The sequence below is a fragment of the Podarcis liolepis genome (genome assembly GCF_965112155.1).
Source record: "Podarcis liolepis genome assembly, chromosome: 3".
Lineage (NCBI taxonomy): Eukaryota > Metazoa > Chordata > Lepidosauria > Squamata > Lacertidae > Podarcis > Podarcis liolepis.
This window is the reverse complement of record NC_139557.1, coordinates 61,991,211-62,009,988: the sequence shown is the minus strand read 5'-3', so window position 1 is coordinate 62,009,988 and position 18,778 is coordinate 61,991,211. Positions and strand designations below refer to the sequence as shown.

General features: G+C 39.7%; 1 protein-coding gene across 2 annotated transcripts in view; it reads left to right on the top strand.

Annotated features, from left to right (window-relative positions):
- The window catches only part of HBS1L (HBS1 like translational GTPase), a 43,263-nt gene that overhangs the window by 22,919 nt on the left and 1,566 nt on the right, over nt 1-18,778 (top strand). The window contains exons 5-17 of one of the 2 annotated variants that reach the window (XR_014524875.1): nt 3,460-3,568; nt 4,937-5,181; nt 5,294-5,459; nt 6,499-6,616; nt 7,155-7,301; nt 7,674-7,748; nt 8,832-8,949; nt 9,088-9,156; nt 10,448-10,552; nt 12,510-12,600; nt 14,263-14,371; nt 15,695-16,443; nt 16,631-17,487. Coding sequence is in view for 1 of the 2 variants with exons in the window: in XM_083498143.1 (XP_083354269.1) it covers nt 3,460-3,568; nt 4,937-5,181; nt 5,294-5,459; nt 6,499-6,616; nt 7,155-7,301; nt 7,674-7,748; nt 8,832-8,949; nt 9,088-9,156; nt 10,448-10,552; nt 12,510-12,600; nt 14,263-14,371; nt 15,695-15,795; nt 17,343-17,487 (1,598 nt within the window). In the remaining variant the exon portion in view is untranslated. The remainder of the gene's footprint in view (nt 1-3,459; nt 3,569-4,936; nt 5,182-5,293; nt 5,460-6,498; nt 6,617-7,154; nt 7,302-7,673; nt 7,749-8,831; nt 8,950-9,087; nt 9,157-10,447; nt 10,553-12,509; nt 12,601-14,262; nt 14,372-15,694; nt 16,444-16,630; nt 17,488-18,778) is intronic. The other variant, XM_083498143.1, reaches the window with a different exon arrangement.

Sequence of the window (18,778 nt, the reverse complement as noted above, 5' to 3'; positions counted from 1 at the left end):
AATGTTGGTATGGCTATCCCCCATTTAGTGCTGACACTGCTTTTTGCATGCCCATTTATGGTCAGACAACTGCGAATAACATCACACAATGTTTTCCCTGCTTGTCAATGAAACACACATTGGAGTCATTTAGTAAGATACGTTGAATAAGGAAACACCACAAACACATTTGTGGTTATAGCAGAATGTGAGAATCAGATAATCAGAGACCGCCTTTGGGAAGCATGTTTACTGCGCAAATGATTCCTGAAATATTGTTCTCACAGCTTGAAGGCAACAGTTTGCTTGAGATGGAACCGAACATATTAGACCATTTGGGCACCGTGGACATCTTCATTTATATCTTATACAGCTTGGACTCTCGTTTATCTTGGGCTGCTAGTCATGTTTCATTTGTTTGCTGTGCTCCCATGCATTTTCTTTTCCCTAAATCTTCTGTCAGTTTGGTCAGGTAGCTTGTTTCACCCTGTTGAACAATACTTATTTGGTGGTTCGCATGTAACTAGAGCGATGCAGTTGTAAAACGAAGCAAAATCCCATGAACAAGTTTAAGCTGCGCACAGCAATATCTGATTTTGTGTGTTTTTCTTGCAAGCAGAGTGACATTATTTTCATACTGAACTCTATTGATTCTATTGTGTGGTGTAAATGCACATCATGTGTGTCAAATGTGCACTAATCAGTTAAAAAAAACTGTTTTTGTCTGAGCATGTAGTCAGTTTGGGTGATAACCAGTTGTGGCACCCTGCTCTCACAAGCCATTCTGCTAACGGAACCTTGTTCTTAGTTTAGAGCTTGTCTTGTACTTGTGAAAGTTGGTGCACAACCACTTTTATCATACTCTGCGACAGGTGCTCTTTACTCACCACTTCTTGCACAACAATGATGATTCCATACGTAACAATAGCACAATAAGTTTGAATCTTGCTCTCTGTTTTCAGTAGGTGGTAGGCAATGTTTTATCATTATGTGACACATTTATGGACAAAACATTGATAGGAATTACTTCAGGATAGCCCACTGGATTATATCAGGAGAGGATGCATGTTATCTAGGCACGTTTCACAGAATTGGATTGGGCTATCCTCTCTAGGTTACCTCAGGCCCTGGTTGTGAGCTTCCCATAGATAGCTGGCCACAGTAAGAGCAGAATGCTGGACTTTATGGGCATTTGGCGTGCTCCAGATGACTCCCATATTCTTAAGGACTTGATTGGGTGCAGAGGGAGTCATTTAGATATCTGTATGTAGTATTTTCAAAGTTTTTTTTCTTCTCAACTCAGAGCATTTTGTGTGTCTTTGCAGGCTATCTTGAGGCTCTGCTTGCATGACAAATGCACTGTGAGACCCAGGTGGCTCTTAGTTATTGTGGTTGCTGCAGTTATGGAAATTGCTACCAGTCTGAAAGTGTGCCTGCCTGGTTCTTTGCCACACACACCGTACATGAGTGTGTCTACTTGGGGGCCCTGAACATCTTACTTGAACAAGAAATTACCGTGTGCGTACAGGCTCACAAGTTTTATAAAGAAGTCGCAGCTGAAAGCAACAGGGCTTTTACTTGGAAACCCCCTGGTGCAACTTCTATTTAGGAAATAACCTTTTTCTAAATAACTCATTCTTCTTTCTTGGGGAATTATTCAAAAACAGCTTGCAAGTTGCTGAACGTCTCGAAGTAGAGCGAGGCCATACCTAGTCACACACTTAGGTGATGACCCCAGTTCATCAGTAGGCAAGGGAATCTAGGGCAGCGTTAGACGGGCAGGATGAAAGACTTCCTCTGCTCAGTACATTCTGTTAACATGTTAAACTCACTAGTTTTGAAATGTACCATTAGTGCAGCCCACAGCTTTAAGAAAGTAGAACCAAGTACAGCACACTGGAGTGTGGGTGAGAGGGAGAGATTACTGAACACTGTGAAGGCTATTTGTGCCCTGGGACGATTAAATAAATTCTGAACCAAGGAAATCTACATTCCGTAAGTTGAATAAATTATGCAAATTAGTCAAACATAGTAAAGGTAAAGGGGCCCCTGACCATTAGGTCCAGTTGTGGCCGACTCTGGGGTTGTGGCGCTCATCTCGTTTTATTGGCCAAGGGAGCCGGCATACAGCTTCCGGGTCATGTGGCCAGCATGACTAAGCCGCTTCTGGCGAACCAGAGCAGTGCACGGAAACGCCATTTACCTTCCCACCGGAGCGGTACCTATTTATCTACTTGCACTTTGACATGCTTTCGAACTGCTAGGTTGGCAGGAGCAGGGACCGAGCAACGGGAGCTCACCTCATTGCGGGGATTCGAACCACCGACCTAAGGATCGGCAAGTCCTAGGCTCTGTGGTTTAACCCACAGCGCCACCCGTGTCCCTAGTCAACCATACTTTAAAAATAAATAAATAAATAAATAAATAAATAAATAAATAAATAAATAAATTTATGTTTCAGTACTGAGAATTTGAAAGATTTTGTTTGTGCATGTGTGTATTTCTTTTAAGGACTGGATAATTGCAAAAGTTGAAATGGCATAAAATTAGGCAATCACTTGGTTGTGGCGCCAAGCTGCGAACTGCTGTCTCACCCTATCCTTTAGGAAAATGTCATTCCCCTTCCCTGTCAATATCTGGCTTGAATTAAATTATACACCACCCCTCATCTGAAGATTACAGGGTGATTTACAATATAAAACCATAAAATGCATATAAAACCACAAAATAACATAATAAGAAAAAGCAAGACACATTTAAAAGGCCACATCAGCCACAGTGGAATAAAAACACCTAGAATACTGCAGCAGAAACACACAGACTCAGAAGTTTGCAAAAAGAAACAAATGTCTGGAAAGATGGACCTCATTATTTGGGAACACATACAGGGAGAAACTATTATAAGTGCATTCAGACAAATATAACTATATGTGCTTTACATTTAGCTTTTGATAAACAACAAAGTCTTTCAGAGTGGGGAGGAAAATGTTAAAAAGGATATTATCTCAAATACAGCATCAACAGAAGGTTAAAAAATGAGAACCTCACCTATTTGAAGTTAGGGGAGTTTCAAAAAAATCCAGCCATTACATAAGAAAACTTTCATTATTAGGTTGCCAAATACGATGAGCATTGGCTACAAGTTTTTGGCACATCTTTTGAGATAGAAGGCTTAGATACAGAATAAATATTTTATTTGTTAATTTTAGGTTTCCTTTTCTTCCACTTTCAAAAGCTCAGGATGGCTAAAAATTTTAATAAGCTGCCCTGAATGTTCACATGTATAGTGTACATTGCTACAAAAGCAGCTTTTTACTTGGATACAACTATACAATTTTTTATTTTTAGCAAACCTGATTTTTAGAAAGCTAAAAGTTATCAGTTGATAAATCTGCCAAGATAACACACTGGACTACACTGAAGTTTAAGCCTGTTTGCACTGTACTTATGCTTTATATGCATTATTTTCTCTCCTACTAGGAAAAGTCAGAGATTCCCAGACAAGCAGAATTGAATCTGATGTCGTGCCAAAAGTTACCAAAATGACTGTGTCTGGAAAGAGACAAACTACCGGCTTTGAAGTTCCATGGTAAGCCTTCACCCCTTGCAAGGTACACTGGCATCATCTTCCTTCAGATTGGTGCACCTGTATCAAGATTTTTTGGGGTCTATTTTTACAGAAATTTAGTCAATATGTCACAAAACTGAGCAGCATGGCTTCTTGTTTGACTCATAATTACTTTCAGAAAAAGGCATCTTGAATTCGTGAGTTTTTTTGAAAAAGAATCTTTCACTCTGAGTAGCACAGAGAAAACAGCTAGCCACATTAAAATAATCTGTTTCACAGGGTGCAAAATTTTCTGGAGGTTAGTTTAAAATACAACTTTGCAAATTGAATTGTTGCAAGCTCAGTTATTTGAAGTATAATGACTGAAAGAGGGGAAAAGGAGAGGTTTTATGGTGTCCATCTGTAGACCTGTGACGGCCATTCTGACAATGGACTGGTTCACTGATAGAAGCCTCTGCTAGATTAAAGAGCCGCCTACAAGCAGATATAACTCTTCATGTATAAATAGCATGGCAAGTAATAGAATGCATGGGGCTGCTTCTGCAAATATCCAGTGGCGTTGCTGCAAACATGGAGCTCTTTACACAGGCCCTTGGATCAGGGCCATGGTCTGCTAAGAGAAATTCTGAAATGTGTTCTTTACTCAATTATTCTCAATCAGACATTTCAATTGACCTATGCCTGAAGGTTTGAAGAGGGGGAATTCTGAAAAAAAATCAGTAAAGTGGAAGTAACAGATAGTCTGAATGCAACATACATATACTTGTATTTAGGGCAATGGATATGACCACATATTGTGATCAAACATCTACGTTAAAACAAATGGAGCAATTTCAATCTTGCATGGTCAGCATCTTGCTGCAGTCTTCATAGTTTACATTCTAAATTTATAAAGCAAGTGTGTATGTTCAGCATCTCTTCATAGCTATGGCTCAAACCTGTGTTAAGTAATCCTGACTGTGTACTCTTGCTTAAGAACCAAACGTAAATAACGTGCTCTTGAGCAACAGTACAACAGGTGGTCCACCTTAAACTACTTTCACTATTACAGTGGTGCCCCGCAAGACGAATGCCTCGCAAGACGGAAAACTCGCTAGACGAAAGAGTTTTCCGTTTTGGAGGTGCTTCGCAAAACGAATTTCCTATGGGCTTGCTTCGCAAGACGACAATGTCTTGCGAGTTCCTGCTGGTTTTTTCCCCTCCCCCCCCCTTTTCTAAGCCGCTAAGCCGCTTATCAGCTGATCCGATCAGCACTGTCTGTGGCTGTTTGGTAGCTTGCCTCTGCTCCTTTATTTTGCAGTTTTGATGAACGTGTAAGAATGAATTTCATTTGTTCTGTATAGTTGTGAAACTCTTCTTCTCTTAAAGTTCATTCTTTGCTTTTTCCAGTGTGAATGCTGAAGAGAATGGGCATATGCCACAAAAGGGACTCTCAGCTGGAGATGCCAACGTGGGGGTTACTGAGATTCTTCCTAAACCAGCTTTTCCACCCCAGACTGTTCAAGTATCAGAAGAACCAACCTTGACACCAACTTCAGTGAAAAAGTCCGGAAAAGCAAAACAGCAAATAGATGTGAAAGCTGAGCTGGAGAAGAGACAAGGAGGAAAACATCTACTTAACCTTGTGGTAATAGGTAATTTTTTTTGGAGTGAAAATTATCTGAATACACATGAACAATTCTTCCCTCAAGTGGCTTTTAACATGTATCCATCAGAGATAATCCCACATGTATTTCCTATTCTTAGGACATGTTGATGCAGGAAAAAGTACCCTCATGGGTCATTTGCTGTATCTTCTGGGCAATGTGAACAAACGAACTATGCACAAATATGAGCAAGAATCAAAGAAAGCTGGAAAGGCATCATTTGCTTATGCATGGGTCTTGGATGAGACAGGGGAAGAGAGAGAGAGGTGAGCAATATACAATGTGTGTGTGTGTGTGTGTGTGTGTGTGTGTGTGTGTGTGTGTGTGTGAAGGTGTGTGAAGTATTATTTGTAATGCACTTTTAATAGTGCACATTGATGTTTACTGTTAGCATGAATAAGATACGATTAAATTAGTGGAATAAATGCTATGCTGATAGAATTGTTCTCCCTTCTTGTGAATTGAGGAAAGAAGCTGTTGTATTCAAACTTTCTGCATGAAAGGAATCTTTTCTGCAAAGACTTGCCTGTAGAGGAATCTCCTGTGACCTCACTTAGAACACTGTGTTTAGTCCTAGATGGTTCAGCTGGTAAATAATATAGCGTCAGAAGAGGTTCAGAAAAAAGGCAACTGAAATAATTTAGGAATTGGAGCCACACTTCTTGAGGAAACTGTTGCAATATTTGTGGCTTTTTAGCTGAGGAAAGAACATACCCCAAATTCTCCTGTAAAAGTGCATAGTTGGATGTAATGTAATTGGTTGTGATGTAATAACTGCATGGGAGTGGTGGTTAGTACACTCTACCTAAGGAACCCATGATCAGCTTCCAGGGAACCTCAGGATGCTCCATACAGTTTGCAAATATCCTTCTCTAAGGCTATTGATACTGGGTTTTGTTTGTTGCCATTGCTTATGTACAGAATTAGTGCTGAATTGCATGACTAGTTTCCATGATGAAGTAGGCATGAGACTGCTCTTCTTTGGTGTGGTGACCATTCTTGGATGTGCTCTGGCATGTAAGCACATTCTCATTTCATAGCTTCCTCTGATACTGCAAGCTTGTACATTGACACATTTCTCAGGATTGCTAGCTGTATCAACTTGGTGATAGCTTTTTCTTGTAACCATGATTAAAAAAATTATTTTTGGGGTGCCTTTATCATAGAATGGCACTATAATCACATTAGACTCTTTTGTGCTTATCCCAAAGAAGGTGGTTTATTTTTAGCACTCATTTATTAATACAAGGTAAACTTTGGAAAGGGTTGTAAGTGACACACTTCATGCCTGTGCTTTATTTTTAGGGGAGTGACAATGGATGTAGGTATGACCAAATTTGAGACAAAGACAAAAGTTATTACGTTGATGGATGCTCCTGGACATAAAGACTTCATTCCAAATATGATCACAGGAGCTGCAATGGTAAAGACTTATTATTGGCATCACCTGTCTATAAAAAGAAGTGATAACACATTGAATTGAGTTTTGTAACAGTTCATTCACTGGCAGTATTTAGTGGTTAAAATCTGTGGTTAAAATCTGTGCAGTTTTGAAATGTTCAGTATGCCATCTTGATTCAAAATGGCACCCAGCTGTCTTCAAACATAGACACAAACCTGCTTTTTGATCTCAGGAACCATTGTGTAAAATTTTATTATATCATAAGCATTGTCCAAATGCAAAGCAAACAAACACTAGCTTTCCCAAAGATATAATAGATGCATACATTTTCCACTGTTTGTGCAAGAGCATAGCAAATCTTAGCTTTGTAGTTCTTACTGTGGCAATACAATGGGTGCCATTGGGGCTTTACATTTTTGGAGTGACTCAGATATGCATGCATTTTATCATAAAGGGGGAAAGGAAGCATATTTGTGAAGAAATTATGGATATGGTTGGGCTCGGCTGTGTATGGTTAATAAATGCCAAGAAATACTGTGTAACAATTATTCTTCCTTAGGCTGATGTGGCTATATTAGTGGTGGATGCCAGCAGAGGGGAGTTTGAAGCAGGATTTGAGACTGGTGGGCAAACACGAGAACATGGACTGTTGGTTCGATCTCTTGGAGTCACACAGCTGGCAGTTGCTGTCAATAAAATGGACCAGGTATTTTCCCTTGACTTTCTTAAGATTTATTTTCTGCAAGAAGAGAACACACAAGTTGTTACAAATGGAGCTTGGTTATTTTCCAAGGAAATTGTAATATTTTGTTGAATTCTAGATTGATGAAATTCTGTGGAAAAAATGGTACACGTACAAAGTGTTTTATTGACTTAGCTGACACGTAAATGAAGATTTTGTTGATTCTTTCAGCACTCAGTGTTCTTTCTACTGGGTTACCTTATTATTTTATAATTATTTTTCGGTGGGGTGTCTTACTGCTAATGTTACATCTTGGCAAGAGATAATTTTCATTTGTGTTAAGAATGGTGTTTGTACTTTACCCTTCCTTGGTGATATATTATGTGTTTATTTTAGGTCAATTGGCAACAGGAAAGATTTCGGGAGATTGTCAGTAAGCTTGGGCAGTTCCTGAAGCAAGCTGGCTTTAAGGTAAAGAAAATGATATAGAATTCAGGTGACTGATTAAAAGTCTGAGTTTTCAATGACTATATTCACTGCTATGGGTACAGGGAAGGTCACAAAATGATATTGCCCCATTCTAAATGTGTGGCTATGATATGTGATAGGGCTGTGACAAAATTTCTGGTGACTAGCTAATTATGACTTGAAAATTATGCTGGCATTTAGCAGAAAGGTTTTCAGTTCTTCAAAGGGCTAATACTTTAATTTGCTACCGACTGCCAAGAATTCCTTTTTAACGTACTAGAATTCTAGTCCTCTGCTTTTCCACTGACAGATGTTTTATATCCACTTCCACTGCTTGGGAGAGCAATACTTCAACTTCAATGCGGTCTTCAAAAGAAAAAATTACAGAACAAGAGCATCCTTTCCTCTTGTCCATGTTGTCTGTGGAGGAAATGAGTAGTATTTTTTTTCTCCAGAGAGTTGAGCTTTTAGAGAAGCATTCCTGGCATTTTGCTGCTGCTTTCTGAAAAAAAAAACTAAATTGAAGGGAAAGAGACTACCCATCCTGGGTGTGGTTTCTTTCCCTTCCCTCTCAGTTTTTGCAGAAGTAGCAGTGAGTCAGTGCTGATGCTTTTTGTGGAAGCCCAGCTTATGAAAGAGAGCACCTTTCCTTTCCTCCGTGGTGAGCAGGGGATGGAGAGAGAGTTTAAGCCAAGCCAAGCTTTATAGCAAGGCTTGCAAGGTGAGGGAGAGGCCCTTTGTCACTGTCAAGAAGACCAATAGATTTATTGAGCCCTGCCTTTTGTGAGGTGTGAAGGGAATTGTCATTGGTCAGTTCAAGGTGTGTGGGGATGTGTATGAGAGAGATGTTCTATACAGTGATGTCATGAAAGGATCAGATTGCTATAGGTGTTACTTTCTCCTTCAATATTCTGTGAAGTGCAGGACTTATTAATTAACTTCAGTAACTGATTAAGTAGCATTAGCTTTCTATCTTCCACAAGAAGAATCTTAGTTTGAGTTTCAGAAGCTTAGAAATACTACTTATAATGCTGGAAAAGTTGCTTTCCAATTTCACGCTGCAAATTAAACACTTCTCTCAACCAGGAGTCGGACGTAGCTTATATACCTACAAGTGGGCTTGGTGGTGAAAATCTTGTCACAAGAAGTCAAGCGAGTGAGCTGACCAAATGGTATGAAGGAAAATGCTTGTTAGAACAAATAGGTATGTGTTTACTTCTGTAAGATTTTTAGAACAGTTTCAGTACACTGCTGGGGGAATGCAGGAGAGACAAATTAATATCGCTTGCTGTAAGAAAGTAAAGGACATAGCTATTCACAGAGCACATTGGTTTATTTACAGATTCTTTCAAGCCACCTCAGAGATCTGTGGAGAAACCATTCAGATTATGTGTATCGGATGTTTTTAAAGGTTAGTAAGTTTTCTTCCAGCATTAAAAAAAAATAAAAATTTTGTCATACAATTTCCCTTCACTGGTGAACAAATTTCCTAAAAATATTTATTTAGAAAAACTAATCTAGAAATGCTACTTAGAATAGGTAATATCCTGCTTTTCATTACTGACTGAAATGCATGTACTGGTGTAGCTGGGTCACTGCATTGCTTGTTGCAGTAGTGCAATACACAGTATCCACAATTATAAATGTTTATTCTATCACTGCAGTTCTTAAATTTGGAGAATTGGCCAGACTTTTTGTAACTTTTATTAAGTTCCTTTGTTCTTATCTGTATTTTCAATGCACTTGTTTTTAAATTTTGTTGATTTTTTTCTGCGTTTTTAGAATAAGTACTTTAAACTTTTAATGTAAATGGCTTAGATTTTTCTTTGCTACTATACATGTTGCTCTATACATTTTGTTAAGTGAAAATAAAAAAAACACACCTGCTGAGTTCAGCAGATGTGTCGGCACATGGGAACGTTGGCACCTATAATGGTTTCTGAATCTAGGATGCTTCTCCCACTCCCCATCCCCGATACTTTCATCGTAGAGAGGGCAGAACAAAAGTGTCCTGAAAGATTTTCTACCCTGGTTCTCCAATAATGGTTAGGCACACATTGAATAAAGACTCTGTGTATGCAGTGGCAGCTGTTGCCCATTGGGACTGGTAGGCTGGAAAGCAAAGTGGGCAGTAGTAGGAAGAGCTGGAGCCAATGGCAGGCGGAGCCAGCTAATTCTAGTTTTCTCCCCGCCCTCCTCCCTACTCATTCTGCCAAGGGCAAAGCTGAGGCAAAGAGGGAAGAAGCTGGCAGTCAGGGCTACCATAGGAAATAAGAAGACACTGTGAATCCCTGACTGAACTGAGAACTGTGCTTACAGAAGAGTACAGTTCTTTGTGCTGGAATGGCAACCATAGTGCCAACATAACCCCTCTGTTTTAACATCTCCAGCCAGTCACATATTTGTAGGTTTGGTGAGAAAATAGTTTGAAAACCACTGAAGCACGATAGGTAGCCCAACGGAACATAAAATATTTGAGTACATTTTTCAAATAGAAAACTTACTGGTTGGATGTTTATTGTTTTCTTATTGCAATGTTTGAGATTTGTTTTACTGATAAAATCAAAGACTCGCTTTGCATTACAATGTAAAATCAATTGTGCAACTATTTTTATCTTATCAAAAATTGCATCTCTGGTGGTGCAACCTTCAGAGAAGTTGCATGATACTTTTGCTGTCTCCAACCAACGTTTTTGTTGCAGATCAAGGATCGGGATTTTGTGTGACTGGTAAAATTGAAGCAGGATATGTTCAAGTTGGAGATCGACTGCTAGCGATGCCTCCTAATGAAACTTGCACTGTAAAAGGTATAGTATGCAGGCTGACGGATGATCTCCCTTTGGGTTACCCTGCAGGCAGCTTTAGAATGCATTAATCTACACTGTCATATGTGAAAACCTCAAAGAAAATTGGGTGATTCCTCCTGCTGAACTGTGAATGTTGCTCCTGGAGGTCCAGAGAGCAGCTGTGTCCAAGAGCACTTTTGCAGCAGCTGCATGCATTCCTGGATAAAGCAGAAATGGTTAACTGCCGTGGTGACATCAATATTGGATTACTGCACCACTCTTACATTTATTGACGCATATTTTCTCCACACCCCCCCCCCATCTTCACTGGCTTCCACTTGGGGGGGGGGTTAGAGCCAAGATATTGAATGACATGCTTCTACAAAAACCTGTTCACTATTGTCATCATTTTAGAGGTATTGCCCCACATCCTGCTGCCTTCTGATTGAATGTGGCTGGTGGCAATGGAAGGCACCCAGTTGCAACACCCAGTTGTGCAATTCCCTATCTAGATATGTTTGATTCGCTTTGCCTCTATTGAATGTAAGGTGGTAATTCCCCGCCCCGCCCCTTCATCAAGCTTTTCATTTGGCTGGAGTCTTTATGCTCTTCTTGGTTGTTTTATCCAACCCAGTTTTATGCTCACTCCTTGCAGCTGTTTTAATTGCTGCTATTTGATTTTATTAGTAAGATATTGTTACTGGATATTTTGTAATTTTTATTGCAGGTTGTGTGTTTATATGCACATTTTTAAAGTTTAAAATTTCCTTAGGTTGAAAGGTTGTATGGAAGTACTTAAATAATTTGCATTATTTCAGTTGTTAGAATGAAACAATAATATAGCTGCTGTCATGTTACTGTTGAACTTTGCACTAATAGCTGGCATAGTAAGAATGCCATAGACAGGGAGGGAGAGAAAGTGATATAGAGATTTCTCTAAGCAGCCTTTTTCAGACTGTAATACTTCAACATTTGTGAGAAAATAATCCTAGTAGTCAGGATTCAGTTTATTTCATTTAACATTATTTTTTATATAGGATGGCCTCTTAAAATATTCTTTACAGAAGTCACATTCCAAAGCAATATTAATTTCCATTAGAATTAGCTGAGTCAGTGTGTATGTGTGTATAGCTGGACTGCATTCCAAGCTTATACTTTATTGGTTTTCACAACCTGCAGAATATTTTTATTGTAGATTAAACTGAACAATTATACTGTTTTAATGGACAAGGCATTATTATTATTATTATTATTGGTTTGGGTTTGCTTTATGTATATCCCAAATATGAGGCAATAACTTTGTAAAATCAAGCATTAAATTAATATGACAGTATAGTGCTTTTTCTGAAAGTTTAATACTTTCAGATTAAGTACAGCATTTCCAGAACACTTTTTCCAAAATTGCCTCCTTTTTCCAGTTATGGTTTCCAACAACCATATGAATGCTTCAAAGCTCTAGCTGTTCGTGCATTTAGCCATCAGTATATAAATGCAGGAATTCTTCAGTAGCTTATACATATGTTTTAGTACAGAGTTTAGTGTGCTTCATAGCACACCCATTTGTTTCACCATTACGTCGAAAGCAAACAAAAACTCATTTGGTGAAAAATGAAAGCAGGTACGACCGAGATATTTAAAAGTTTGCGGACAGGGTGCTTTTACCGTAAATAATAAATTCCTTCTTAAATCCTTGTGCAGTCATACTTTCAAAATTGTGACACCTGTGCAGTGTGACAGGCTTATAGCTCAACATTGACTTGCAGAAAACTCACTCCGTAAGGCAAGGTGACTTTAGATTATGGTAGTTCCCGAGAAGAAAAGCTGTCTGAGGTTTTAGTCAACAGCTTTTACTATCACCTCATTCATACTGAAAACTGATGAGTCGTGGTTGATGCAGCAGAACTGGCAAAAACAGAGCTGTTTGTAGCAGTTAAACCAAGGTAGTTCACTGTTTAGTTCTGGTTTTACTCATTTCTAGGAATTGCCCTACATGATGAACCAGTGGATTGGGCTGCAGCAGGAGATCACGTTATTCTCACTTTGACTGGCATGGATATCATCAAAATCAAGTGAGTACAGAAAAGACTTTGCCTAAGCAACAGTTTATATTTAACCTGAAGCTTTCTAACCGTTGCAGTTGATAATCAGTGGTTTACCGGTTGGGGAGGGAGGGTGTGGGAGGCTTGCTACCTGGATAGCAAGAGAACTGCAAATCACCTAGCCTGCATGCAAGTGACGATGTGAAACTGGCAGTGGTCTTGATCACAGACAGGCAATTGTTGGGTTAAAAAAATTAATAAGGGCCAGGCATAACGATTTGTTGGTATATTCATCTGGAGTTTTGGGAGGCAAAAGAGTGCTCAAATAGATTGCGTACAACGTTGGGTTTTATATATTTTTTTTAAAAAAATCTTTATTGCTACTGAACAACAGTTACCGGTATTTTAACACTACTAGTACACTTGGTACTGTAAGGAAGAGAAACAGTACAATGTGACTGCTGTTTGACTGAGATAGATCAGTAAAAGGGTGGCAAAAGAAAATGGGGCTCAAAAAAAGAAGCAGAAAGGGGTTAAATTTGGCAGAAAGTATCAAAGAGACTATGATGACCAAGGAAGAGTTAGCTCTTGTCTTCTTCCAAATAAGTGTGTGTGTGTGTGTGTGTGTGTGTGTGTGTGTGTCTCGAGGGGCGGGGGGCGGAAACAAGAGCTAAAAGTGGCATTCTACATTAAGGTACTAGTCTCCATAAAAACAAGCACCATTGGAGTTTATTATGTAGAGCAGTACTGGAGACAACATACTAAGGGAATCTTAACTGGTTAATTCAGTTTGGTGGTGCTGGGTATGTGTGAAGGAGAGAAGCAGGAGAATGGGTCACTTGATTATTAACAATATTTAATAGCATGATCCTAACCATATTTGCTCAGGAGGAAACCCTTTTGATTTCAGTGGGTCTTACTCCCAGATAAATGGGGTTAGGATTGCACCCTCAGAGATTCTCTGTACTTGTTACCAATTAGTGGAATAAATGACTGAATCTATATTATTTGACTTAAAAGATGGAGATGAGAAAATAAAGAGATTTAGTGATCTTGACATGGTGATCACTGTTCGTATTAGTCATGATGGACTAAGTAGCTAGAGGGAGGGGAAAGGAGTTAAGAAGACTGCTGCTGAAAGCTCTCTCAGTAATCCATAATTCTGCCCAACTTATAATGTTGTGAACAAATAGCACCACCTTCCTCCGCACATCACACTAAAAATTACTTGGAGAACCCATAGCAAACTTCTACTCTCTGCTTTGTTTTATGTCTGTGGAATTTTGTAGAGCATTTGGGACGATATGGTAGAAAGCAATGTGCTACCCAAACATACATAAAATAACCACTTCCATACCTCCTCCTGCCTAACAGAATGCGTGTGCACTTTAGAAGAGCTAGCAATCCCCAAACAGTAATAAATGCATTACTTCTAGAGTACCTATTGGTAGCACTGCTGCTGCCAATCCTATCCAGCCCAACTGAGGGCAAACCTCACCCTGGCACAGTCTGGACACACAAATAGGATTGGCCACTGTGGGAAGGCATCAGCCCGGTATAGGCCAAAGGATGGCAGTGGGAATTGATGCAGTCTCCATGTTAGTTTGTCATCTAAGCATGCCTCTTGGTGTTACCACATTTAAAACCCGGATCCACTTAGCCTGATTTGTTTCTTCACAATCTCTCTTGCAGTGTTGCGTGCATATTTTGTTGCCCCAAGGAACCTATTAAAGCTTGCACACGTTTCAGAGCTCGGATCCTCATCTTCAATATTGAAGTTCCTATCACCAAAGGATTCCCTGTAAGTGTGGCACTGTCTTTGTTTTCTGAAGACCTTACTTTCTGTGTTTTAGCATTTTATCAGTCATGCATGTGCCTGCTTTTTAATCAGATTCATTCTGTATGTACTGCACAATGATGTGTCCCTGCTTTGCTGCACACACCCTAAAGCAGAGAATACATCTTGAAATGCTTCTCTTGGAGAAGATTGGCTGGATTCATTACAGTGATGTTTTGAAGGCTCAAAATCATGGTTTAAGATAGTAGGCAAAAGCACTACTTGAGACTGAGAGACAGATGGCCTCATGTGGACTGCACAATTAAATCAAGAGACAGTTTTGGTTAACTTTGTAAGGAGTTCATAAGAAAAGCCTCTTGGATCAAGTCAAATATCATAGAATCATAGAGTTGGAATAGACCACAAGGGCCATCGAGTCCAACCCCCTGCCAAGCAGACTATCCATCTAGTCCAGAGCTCTGGGTGGTAGCCAAAAAAGTAATTACATTCGTGCAAGGATTTCTGACTGTGCAACAGAACTCCCCTTCACTCACCCCATGTGAGTGTATTCTCACTCACTAAATATATTCTGGGGGATCTTTCAATGCTCCGGAGTAGATTTGGGGAGGGCAGCGACCCACGGGAAGAAGAGAAGAAAGGCAAGTTGTGTTTACACACGGAGATCATTTAGCAAATGGAACTGCTTTGTTTCATACTGTGCTCTGTTCTCACAGTGCAGAATCAGGTGGCCATAGGAAGCCCACATGCAGAGCCTGAACACTCTCTCACACCTGTAATTCCCAGCAATAATTATTCAGAGGCATACTACCTCTAGCAATGCGGGTAGAACCTAGCTGTCATAGTTAGTTGCCATTGATTGCCTTTTAAAGCCATCCAAGTTGGTGGCAATCACTATCTCTTGTGGGAGCAAATTCCATAGTTCAACTGCGTGCTGTGTGACAAGGTACTTCCCTTTGTCCTGAATCGTCCAACATTCGTCTTCATTGGATAATTTGATGAGGGAGAAAAACTTTTCCCTATCCACCTTCTTCGCACCATGCATACATAGTTTTATATGTCTCTATCCTGTCCCTCTCCCTTACTTGCCTTTTCTCTAAACTAAAAAAACCTCAAATATTGTAACCCTCCCTCTTAGAGGTCAGTTGCTCCAACCCCCTGAGTATTCTGGTTATCCTTTTCTGAACCTTTCCCAGCTATTCGTGCAAAATCTTTCTTCTTGTAGCTTGCAAAATGCATTTATAGAAGCGTTTCGGTCTTGTTCACGTTCTGTCATCTGCTGAAAATAGTTTTAAGACAGTTGTCAATTAAAACAAACTCTTGTTTCAGGTGCTTTTACATTTTCAAACTGTAAGCGAGCCTGCCACTATTAGGAGGTTACTGAGTGTGCTTCACAAGAGTACAGGTGAAGTCACAAAGAAAAAGCCTAAGTAAGTATTTTAAGAGGAAATTTTGGTGAAAAATGTGTTGCATAGCAAGTCCAACTCGAATTTCTATCATGTTAAGCCTAGTGGAAATGGGAAGAGAGATAATCAGATAGGCAGATAAAATGCAAATAGTTGATCTTACATTTAGATCTCAAAGCATTCTGAAACAAACTAACAAATATGTTGCTACGGATGTTCTGAGCATGTCATTTGGCTGCCTTTTCTTAGTTCTAGAGAGATAGGTGCTTGAAGTACCATTCTTGGTTTTATATTCTCTCTGCTTGTATCATATTCCTGTCCAAATTGCCTTTTTTAAAAAATTCTGTGTATGAGGTTCCATCTTGTGGAAGTGCCAACAAGAGATTTTGAGAGTACCAACACTGGAACTTTTTTAGGTTGCTTGGACTCCATGGGATTTATAATTAATTTAAAAAATGATCCCTTGCAAAGGCAATGGATGCCAGCCGGCATATCTTGCTCTGGTGTAACCATGTGTCTGTACTTTTAGCCTTGTGAGATTACACTTGGTTGATACGACTGAAGTGGACCTAGGAAAATTCCATTAGCCTGAGCTTTTATTGTGTAATGATGCTATGTCCAGCCTCTCAGACATGGACTCTGGCCTTAGGTTTGGTGCACCTCAAGGTTATAGTGGAAAGCCAGTTCTTTGCCCCCCCCCCAAGGCAGGTAAACATTAGAGTCTTAACTGTATGACTTCTTTCCAACTTCCTTATTTTTGCTGTCTCATGGGAAAGAGATCAGGAAAGCCAGTATTTTACATGTGAATCTTTCTTCTATGTTCTCCCCGGTCTCCTTCTAAGTAGGCTGGATCCTGAAGGCTTAGGATCCTCCTCCTGTATAAATCAACTCTGCCTCTCTTTCTCATTCCCCTTTTTCCACAATAAAGTCCAGGGCATGTGGAGAAGATGGTCTGTTTAATGTGCTATTAGCCCCTTTTATGCTTAAAATTCTGTACTTGTGCTTCAAGCCACGAAACCATTATTTTTAAAATCAAATTATTTTATGAATAAAAAAACACAGCTGTGATCACAGTGTGACCACTCCTGTCTTTTTGAAGCAAGCCGTGTCAATAAATGGTTTTAATTGGTACTGCTAAACTCTCCAAAGTAAGCTCAGTAATTCTAACCAATGCAATTCTAATAAATAAAAAAATATGAAATTGTCCAGTAGCACCTTAGAGACCAACTAAGTTTGTTTTGGGTATAAGCTTTCGTGTGCATGCACACTTCCACAGATACTACCGTGCATGCAAACAAAAGCTTATACCCAGAACCAACTTAGTTGGTCTCTAAGGTGCTACTGGACAATTTTTTTTTTAAAAAAAATTATTTCGACTGTCAGATCCACACGGCTACCTACCTGAATCTACAATGCAATCCTGTCTGCGGTGAGCATTTGTCGCTAGTAAATATTCCAAAGTTGGTATTACTGATTCCCCAAAATGTGTGTTTTCCTTGAACACATGTGTACAGGCACAATAACAGATCCAATAACAATGTATATGAACTGTTGCTCTTTCCCCCTTACAGGTGTTTGACTAAAGGACAGAATGCTTTAGTAGAACTGCAAACACAAAGGCCTGTTGCTCTGGAACTTTATAAAGACTTCAAAGAACTTGGAAGGTTCATGTTGCGCTACAGTGGCTCCACCATAGCTGCAGGAGTTGTGACAGAGGTATAGCATGTGTCTGTATGCATGCTTTATAATGACTGATTATGAAGTGGTATATTCTTTGCGTTGAGGTTCCAGCCACTTGTTTCAAAAAATCACCTACAATGAACTACAGACTAATTGAATAGCTAATCAGGCTTGGAAATGAGACTCTTTTATTAAACATTTTAAAGGAAATAAACAACAACCACTTAGAAATATTAGCACTTTTTTCGTCTCCCAGGCCAAAATCTTTGTAAACACTTTTCTGTCCAGGTCTCAATTCTCATAGAATCATAGAATTGTAGAGTTGGAAGGGACCCCCTAAGTCATCTAGTCCAACCCCCCTGCAATGCATCCATAGCAGATGGCCATCCAACCTTTGCTTAAAGCTTCCAATGAAAGAGAGGCCACAACCTCCCTAAGGAGACTGTTCCACAATCTAACAGCTCTTTCTGTCACAAAGTTGTTCCTGATAGTTAGTCAAAATCTCCTTGAATCCGTTGGTATGGGTCCTACCCTCCAGAGCAGTAGAAAATAAGCTTGCTCCATCTTCCACATGACAGCCCTTTGGGTATTTGAAGATGGCAATCATATCTTGCCTTCCTTATTTTTCCTTGGTGATTTGCACTTTTCTTATGCTATCCTTTAGTTAGCTGACTGGGTTTTTTTCCCCTTGATGGAGGTGGTTTAGCCCAGCATTGATTGGGGTTTGGGAATCTGTAAGAAGAGGCTTGGTCATCCCAGTCCTCAATAGGTTGGGCATCAGGTTCTCACAAGATGGTCTGTCTCGGAAAATTAGATGGTGGATCAGCTGCTTGTTGTAATGCAGAAAGTGGCAGCATTTCAGTTCCCTTAATCCACAGCATGTCACTTGAGAGGTACATGTGTGAATAGCTTGATTCGGCTTTATCTGCCCATCCAAACTTCTTAGAAGGTACAATGTGAAGAAAGGCAAAGTTGTGGTTTTAGTTCAGAGGAGACTGCTGTGTTAAAATTCATACTGCTTTAAAAGCCATTATTTGGCTGTGGTATATGTAAGCATTTTTTGGTTTTAGTATTTCAGAGATGCCAAGTAGGTCATGTGATGAATTGTCTATGCAGTTGAGTGGCACAACCTTTCTTGAGGCAGGGTGGCATAAGAGTCATCTTCCTGAACGAAAATTGTGAAGGTTATGCGTGTGCACTTTTTAAACCTTACAGTTGGGCAGCATTTTAGCTAACTGCAGAAACGGCTTCATGGAATGACGCGTCAGTGCGCTTTCAAAGAGCTGTGCTTGCAGCGCTTCACTCATTTATGTGCTTAGTCACATCC